Source organism: Humulus lupulus, chromosome 8, assembly GCF_963169125.1.
Source record: "Humulus lupulus chromosome 8, drHumLupu1.1, whole genome shotgun sequence".
Lineage (NCBI taxonomy): Eukaryota > Viridiplantae > Streptophyta > Magnoliopsida > Rosales > Cannabaceae > Humulus > Humulus lupulus.
This window is the reverse complement of record NC_084800.1, coordinates 93,780,286-93,789,602: the sequence shown is the minus strand read 5'-3', so window position 1 is coordinate 93,789,602 and position 9,317 is coordinate 93,780,286. Positions and strand designations below refer to the sequence as shown.

The 9,317-nt window shown below is 30.9% G+C and overlaps 1 protein-coding gene across 1 annotated transcript; it reads right to left on the bottom strand.

Moving 5' to 3' along the window:
- Nucleotides 1-6,715: 6,715 nt before the first annotated feature.
- LOC133798149 (chalcone isomerase-like protein 2) lies at nt 6,716-8,066 on the bottom strand. The gene is made up of 5 exons (XM_062236352.1): nt 7,911-8,066; nt 7,722-7,805; nt 7,466-7,621; nt 7,127-7,353; nt 6,716-7,030 (listed from the first exon to the last, which is right to left on the bottom strand). Coding segments are annotated over exons 1-5 (630 nt in total). The 5' UTR covers nt 7,912-8,066; the 3' UTR covers nt 6,716-6,868.
- Nucleotides 8,067-9,317: the final 1,251 nt, after the last annotated feature.

The window sequence follows — 9,317 nt, the reverse complement described above, 5'->3', positions numbered from 1 at the left end:
CGAGCCAAACTCAACCAAACCTCTTCCAACTCTTACCCAAACTTAAAAACAACCTCATGACCACACTCCACTCATCCCAAGCACCCTAAACCTCTAAACTCCAAGCACATGCAATCACAAACTCAAAATTCACCATAGCCACCTCCAAACTTTAGAACCCAACATAAACCAGCTGAACATCAGAATTAGAGCTTAGAATTCATACCTTTGATAGAATTTCGGCCACAAGCTAACCCTAGGCTCCCTTGGATTGCTGCTCCTCAGCCCTAAGCCTGAATTCCCTAAAGTTCCATTCAATTCAACTCAAGTACCACAGCTTAAAAAAACCAGAAACAGAAATGGATGAACTCTAAAATCTTACCTCAAGTATTGGTGAAACCCTGTTAAACCTCTGTCAATTCCTTAGCCTTAGATCAAAGTCCTTGAGGTTTAGATATCCCAGCTCTCCTCTAAGCTTTACTCCAGAAATTCACAAGAAACAGGTGAAGGAAAGTGTAAACCGACTTAGAGAAGCTCTCTCTGTTTTCCCTCCTTCTTTTCCCTTCTTTTTCAGACCCTTTTGATATTCTATAAATTCCACTATCTTAAAACCTCAGTAATACCCATCCTTAAAAGTCAAATGATCTTTATGCCCTCACAATTAACTCTAATCCTTTAGTCCACTTAAGGGTATTTTAGTCATTTGCCTAATTTCCGCTACTTCCTCGAATGTCTCTATTATTTCCCGCTTAATTCCCGATACCTAATTAATCACCAATAGCATTCCTCAATGTTACAATAATCTCCAGCTTATCCACTAAATTCCCATTTACACCCCTGAGCTCACCCCGAGCCGTGTATAAATCCCCGCTATGACTTTTACGCTACTTTGCTCACTAGGATCGTCTCGAGCCACAGATCACAGACATATCCACATAATAATGTGGTCTCAACAATTATCACATATATCAAAGCAGTTATGCCCATAATGGCTAAAATTACGATTATGCCCTTCTAACCTAATCTGGGCCTATATGCACACTAACACACATAGTCATGCATCTCAAGTACTCAAGTAATCATATAACATGCTTAAATCATAATCATGCATCTAAATCATAATAATCACACATAATTCCCATCATGCCCTCCTGGCACACTAACCAAGGCCCTTAAGCCTTATTAGTGAATTTGGGTCGTTACATGTTTAGTGGTGGAGAATCAACTCTTGACTATCTTTAATCCTTGAATTTTTATTTATTTATTATATTTCTTGTTTTTATTCTTAAATCCCCAAAATCCCCCTTTTATTAACTTTTGTTTTTGAATAATAAATTGAATTAATAGCTCTTGTGTGATCGACCCTTACTACCATTTTACTAATAATTTAGTGAGTAAAAAAAATCTAAAAATAGTTAAATTTGGTACAGTTAACGACACGAATCAAGTACAAAGCAGAAGAAAAAGGTACAAAGAAATTCCTTATTACTCAATATATGGAATTTAAGTTTTATGATATGAAACCACTTCTCCCCCAAATACACGAGTTGCAAATTATTATGAATAACTTGTCTACACTCAATATTGTATTGGCAGAACAATTCAGTGTGGGTGCCATAATAGCCAAGTTGCCTCCATCTTGGAGGGGCTATAGGAAGAAGATCCTCCATAAGAATGAGGAGATTTCAGTGGAGAAAATCCTCAAACACTTAAGGATTGAGGAGGGATCCTGTTCTAGAGATAAGAATGACGATGAGTCTAATGGAGAGACTTCAAAGGACAATGTGGTGGCCAATCCTCCTAACAAGGGCAAATGAATTGGGAAAAACAAGGCCAAGGATAAAATACCCTACTGAACTCAACTGATTTCTTAGATCGCCCTCGGACCTACCACTACGATTACTTTTAGTCCAGTAACTTCCATTTGCGAAGCTTACAGCTCATGATTGGGGCTGAGGATCTAGATTTTCAACAGGTGTCTGTGGGACGTAGGTATTGGCAGATGGAGGAGGATTTCTCCTACTATCTCCATAAGCTAGAATGTCCTGTGTAGGACGAGGTGGCGTTGGAAGTCTAATAGGTGATGGAGGATGCCTTATTGGTGAGGAAATCCTTGTTCCATCAGGGCAAACTAGATTATCCCGCCTATGTTCTACCCCACAATCTCTAGTTCTCTGCGCCTGACAATTCGATCGCGGCGTAGGAGGGTTTGCTGGAACATTTTGTCTCTGTGAGCCTATCTCATCCCCTCCTCGTGGATTTCCATGGGCATTCCTAGGGAGCTGTGAAGGAGGCATTGAACTTGGGGTTGCGGTTCTAACTGATCGATTGACATGTCGATGACCCCTATGATGGCCACTGGGTTGAGCATTCTGGCGATCTCGCCCTACGGGTACAAAACTTGGGGTGGCAGTTCTAACTAATTGACTCGGTTTGGATCGATTATTCTTGTGGGACTTGTGAGACCCACTTTGTCTCTTTCTGACATTAACGTCAGTTGCGAGAGGGGGTAACCGAGCCAAAACCTCCTCAATCTGCCTTTTTTCCTTAGCAAGATGGCTTCTCAATGGCATGTTTCACAATTCGACGATAGTTAGGTAACCTCAGTTTGGATTCGGTGGCAATGACGACGAACTCCCAGTGTCACCGTGACCTGCCAGTTGCTTTCCCGAACGTTGCTAGATCTCAAGGCCACGCTCGTTCGAAACAGCGGTATGATGGGCCTCTTGCCCACCAGGCTATCCTATCTCATTATCATGCATTGAGCGAGTGAGCACCATGATGAGAATCGACTGAGATTTTGATGAAGCACTAATTTTGCTCTCAATGAAAGCACCAAACTTTTGACGTTGTTTTTCGCCAACAGTGTATTAAGAAATAATAGGGCGGATTAGTGCTTAATAAACCGTAATGAAAAATAAAATGAATTCACTCAAGAACATTGAACTTTTACGTGGTTCAGTGGTTAAAATCCACCTAGTCCACGAGTCAATATTATTGCTATTTCTCTCTCTATTTTGGCAGAGTTTGGGTATTACAGAATAATGGCCTTCTTTCCTGTCCAATATTCCCAGTATTTATAAGGGAATTTCATTGACAAGTTTGGGTAACCGCGTGAGTCAATCACGCATTTACATAATTATTACATTTAATACAAAGAATTCTTATTTATATTGGGATATGATTTAATCACAAAGTAAATGTACTCCTAATATCTGGGATATTAAATATGACAGCCTGGTCATAAATAAACGTACAAGGGGATCCCGAGTCTCTGAGGATCCTTGAGTCAGCAATATGCTAGAATTACCACGAGCTGGATATCTCCTCCAAGCTCATGCTTCGACAACTACTTTAACATTCTGAGCTCAGGCTTCATAGCCATTGCATCCTTAGTTCGGGTTAAACCCAGGACGCCTTACACCACATATGACCACGTGAAACTCGAGTTGTCCACATGGATAATAAGCATATATCATTCCCTTCATTATCTCTCCGTATATTTATTTTCCAGCTGTACCCGAGCTGAGTGAATGAACTCAGGCTAAAATTAGGGTACAATATATAGTTATTAGTATTAATTAAACAACAACGTAGGTAAGAATATTTTTTAATGAAACATTAATTTAATTTATAAAAATATTAAATATTTTTAAAAATGCCATGAAAATATATTTTTTCAATATCATTTTTGTTATTTTCATAAATTAAGTGTCCAAATTTTTTAATATTGATTCACCATTTATTTTTTATTTTTTTATCTTTTTTAAAAGAAAAAAGAAATAAAAATAGCATTTAAGGACCTAAATGATACGATTTGAAAATGTTGGGGACCTAACTGATACATAATCAACTTTTGTGACTTAAGTATTACAAAGTGTAAAGAATTAAGACTGCAACTGAAAAAAAAAAAAGGAGATTTCTACTCATAATTTCATGTTTTGATTTAAAAGTATTTTTTTCTTAATGGTCGGAAAAAAATGTAATGTCGTTTACTTAAATTGTGTTTATAGAAATCATTCAGCCGACGACATGTAAGACCATTTCTATTAGGGTGTTAATCAAACCCCCCACACTCTACCGCAATTTGTGGTTTAGAATCATTCGCAGTACGGTTGCGTTTGGCATTTTTACCAAATCGTTCAGTGTAGCGTGGTGTACGGTTTTGAATTTTATAAATGCATTTCAAACCACACCGCACCACATCGTTATATATATATATATATTAATTTATTTTATATATATATTTTTTTTTCAATTTTACTACATTTAAACTTAATGCATACATATTTATATAGTATAATATACACAATATCTTGAAAAATTATTATGTTTCTTAGGATGATAACACATATTCTACTTTAACCTAAATATATTAATCCTTAATCAAAATCTTCACTTTTATAACACATTTTTAATTTGCTATTAGTTTGTTGTTTTTTTTATTGTTTTGCTAAAAGTTATTAGTTTGTTGTGTATTTATTTTTTTGTTAAACAATTTTTAGTAATGAGCTTTATTATGAATATTTATTAATAATAATATTTAATTGTTAAATTATTTAGCGATAAGTATAAACTGACCATACCGCACTTCACTACATTTTTGCGGTACAGTTTATGCGGTTTGAGGTTTATGAAGTGTGAGTTGCGGTTTGAAAAATTGCTCAAATTGCATATGAAGTGTGATCCAATAAATTAGCAAACTCCCATACCATTCGCTCCACGAACATTCCTAATTTTTAATATACTATTTTACGACTACTGATTAGACAAATATTATCACTAAATAAAAAAAATCAAAACAAACTTAAGTGTAAGTGAAATTCAATCCTTCTTAATATATAAGCGGTGTTTGATGTTATACAGTGTCTCATAGCATCAATCTACTATATATTACCCACAAATTTGCGGAGAAGCCCCGTAGATAAATATATATATATATATTAGATACAAATAACGTATTTACATGTTTGTTTAGTTTTATTTATAGAATTTATTAATTATTTTTATTAAATTTATAATAATATCATATAAATTTCAAATAAATTTTATATTTTAATTAAATAATTTATTTATTTTTGTTTAAGTTTATGTTTGTGCTAGTTTTTGAATTTGAGAGTGACAATAAGAGATTATATATTATATGTTTAATGTAATATTAAATATTATAAGTGAATTTTAAATTTAAGTTTCTTGCTAGTTTTTTTTAAAAAATAATTTGTTGCTAATTTACAGTAGATTATATTATATGTTTAATATTATATTATTCTAATAAATGAGTTTAAGTTTAATTAAATTTTATTTGAGTTATAAAACGTGTGATTTTATTATTTTTAAATAATTATCATTGTAAAATATCTTAAAAATATCATATTTTAATTTGTTTAATTATTTATTATTTTTAAATAATTATCATTGTAAAATATCTCAAAAATATCATATTTTAATTTGTTTAATTATTTATTATTTTTAAATAATTATCATTGTAAAATATCTCAAAAATATCTTATTTTAATTTGTTTAATTATTTATTATTTTTAAATGATTATCATTGTAAAATATCTATTTATTTTATTTTATTTAAGTTTAAGTGTTTACAAATTACTGTTAAATATAACAATATTCCGTTAAAATTAACTTTAAAAAAATAAAAAAAACCGTTAAAACCAAGAATTTCCGTTATCTACACACTTATTATATAGAAGATATATATATATAAGGGTAAATATTCATTTATTTTATCGAAATACAAACTTGATACCATCTATTTCTAATAAGTATCAATCAATACCTTTTTAGTTTGGTACCCTTTATGCGTTTAAATTTTTTATATTTCCAGAATATTCCTCATTTTAATGATTTATTTGATTTTCAATTATTTTATTATTTTTAAATGATTTAAATATATTTTTAGAATTCATAAAATAAAATAAATGTTTAATTAAAACTTTAAAATAATTTTAATAAACAAAATTTTTTTAAATAAATTTAATTAATTAAAAAACCAATTAAACTCTTATTAATTAACTTAAAATAAACCTAAATTTTAATTTAGTTAATAAATTAATCGAACTTTGAAACAAAAAAATATGGGTGAGATTAGTAGGGTGGGGAACTGAGATGGTGAATGTGAGATTGGGTGGTATATGAGTTTTTTTCATTAATTAAATTAAAATTTAGATTTATTTAAAGTTAATTAATAAGATTTTAATTAATTTTTAATATTTTAATTCCAATTTTTGTTTATTTTTCATTAATTAAATTTATTTATTAAAATTATTTTAAAGTTTTAATTAAACATTTATTTTATTTTATGAATTCTAAAAATATATTTAAATCATTTAAAAATAATAAAACAATTGAAAATTAAATAAATCACTAAAATGATGGTGAGATTGAGAGAGTGGAGAACTTGGACAGTGATGATGAGATTGGGTGAAATATAAATTTTTTCATTAATTAAATTAAAATTTAGGTTTATTTAAAGTTAATTAATAAAATTTCAATTAGTTTTTTAATTTTTTTATTCTAATGTTTTTAATTAATTATATTTATTTAAAATTTTAATTAAACATTTATGTTATTTTATAAATTCTTAAAATATATTTAAATTATTTAAAAATAATTAAATAATTAAAAATCAAATATATCACTAAAATGAGGAATAATCTAATAATATTAAATATTTAACCGACTGAGCGTATAAAATTATATTTCGATAAAACTCAATACGAGATAAATAAATATATTAAGCTTCATTAATTTTATTCATAACCAAAGGCAGAGAGATACAGTGACTATGTGTCCCATTTTCCATGGGCAAGAAAAAAAGAAAAATAGAGAACTAGATTGGAGGCACCACATTTTCATAAGCAGCAGAACAAAAGCTTTATTTAGATAACTCAGCAGAGAGGTTATCAGCCAAGGAAGAAATGGTTGATGGAGACACCCCACTGGTCCCTCCCAGATACCATTTTTTGATCATGTCAACCACATTTTTATTCTCCACTTTTAGCTTCGACTCTTCTTTCCCTTCGAGCGTCACCACAATCTGATACCCATATAAAGCCAACAAGTGTTAGTAGTTACAATAACAATTTCAAACCCTATTTACATATAAACTTTGTTATATGTATATTATTATTACCTCAGCAGTGGGAGAAGTAGCTGGGAAATGGAAAGTAATAAGAGTGTCTTTCTTAAAATATTTGGACTGGAGAAACTCAACGATTTTCTCCAAAGCAGCTTCTTCTTCTTCTTCATACATGTCCTCTGCAGCCAAACGATCCCTTACTGAACTCTCTAGCTGAACTCCGTATTGGGACCCTTTGATCTCCTTGATCACCACAATCCTTAAATACTTCTCCACAGGGGCTAATTGTAATTTGTATATGCACACACAAGTATAACATAACTAGGTCAGATCAGATACTTTTTTTTTTGGTTGGTATCTCATCACATTGATTAGTTTTTAGTAATCAATCACCTGAGATAAGGGCATCAAAGAAGTCATCGTCTTCAGCTAGTTCGTTCCCCTTTTTCCCTTTCCATTGTTGTAGATGTTTCACAACATCGGAGTCCAAGTACACTCCAATTGCTGTGAACTTGATTTGAAGAAAGTGTATCTCCATGTCTGTGATACCTGTTTCATCATTGTATATGCAGATATAGTAAACATTTCATAAGTAACAATAATTATTCCTGTTTCATCATTGTATTTGCGTATATTAGTGATCACTCACCATAACCCAATAGAGATAATGGCTTGGTGGTCTTGATCTCAGGAGGAAAAGGGATTTCATGCACCATCACCATGTTGTTTTCCACTATATTCATTGGAAAAAAGCCAAAAAAAAAAACAATGATCATAAATATTTGTGAATACACAGTTGTAATGCCACACAAAAAGAAAGGAGAAAGAGATTTCTTACTGATGCAGTATATTAGGGTGGTTGGGAATTTGAATAAAGAAGAACAGAAAGCAATTGAAGAGAAAAAAATTAGTGCCTGGTGTTATTTAAGTGAGTGTTGTAACCTTTTGGGGGTAGCTATTTTAATATGCTGGTCACTGACCAAACTTAAAAATCCTATCTTCCAGTCTCGGGCAAAGTGTTCGGTAGAAGAAGTAAATACACTTGTGGCTTCAAATTTCCCTAAAATACCCTTTCCAATATATTTTTATATATATATATATATATATTAATATATATCTTGAGCAAGGTGTTAGGTAGGGGAAGTGGTGATACATTGTGACTTCATATTTATCAGTAATTCTCTCTTAAGAAAAATAATAATTTTTTTCACCTGAAATTTATATTTTGGACCCATCACACTCTTTCTACATTGTGACTTCACAATTACAAGTTCACAACAAGAACAAGATGTGAATCATGTGATATTCATACTTTGTTGGTTTGACAAGGATCAAGGATGTTTCTTTAATTCTTGAAAATGCTGATACAAAGAGTTTATTGTATAAATATATTAAAACTTTTAGGAAGACAAATTTTGAGGGTATATATATGATAAAGACTTTATCAAAAGATTGAATTAGGCTGAGTTTTGTTAAGTTTGAAGGACTTCATCCAACCACGTTTTCAGCTAGTATACCAACCATTCATTTTACCTACTTTCATACATAGACATAAACCGGCACTGCTACGTAGAGATGAGGGCCATCATTTATATATAAAACTAGGAAATAGTCTGTACATTTAGATGTAATAGAAAAAAATTATTAATACAATCAATACAGGAAATCATTTCAAATAATATTATATGATTGACATTAATAATATTATTATTAATTACTACTCAATAGCTTTGCTTCTGGTTTCTTTGCAAAACATTTCCCTTATAGCTTTGAGATTTGCATGTTCCACAGCCTAGCTTCCCTAAACAATGACCAAATAAGATAAATTATTAGAACCATGGATATGAAATTGATTAATAGATGCATAGACAAAATATATATAGAAAAAGAAAATGCAACTTTTCTTGAATTTTTGGTTTGTTCAAAAGAGTGATACAATTTGTTCAAGATCGAAGTTGCTTCTCTGCATATGTTTATTTTCGTACTGTTCTAGGATTTGATCTTCCTATTGTCATTAACCAACGATAAGCAAAAATCAAATATATTAACAGTTCATTAATTAACTATTTTTTTTACTAGTGATTGAATCTTAAGATTGAAAAAAAAAATGATAGATTTCATCCATCCAAAAAACTTGTTGTTTAGCCAAAAGGTATGCAAAATCAAAATATAAGTCGCTAAAAAACCAGAGGACTTATATGAGACATAGTTGTCATTAGAAAATTTGACAATAAAGCTTGAGAAA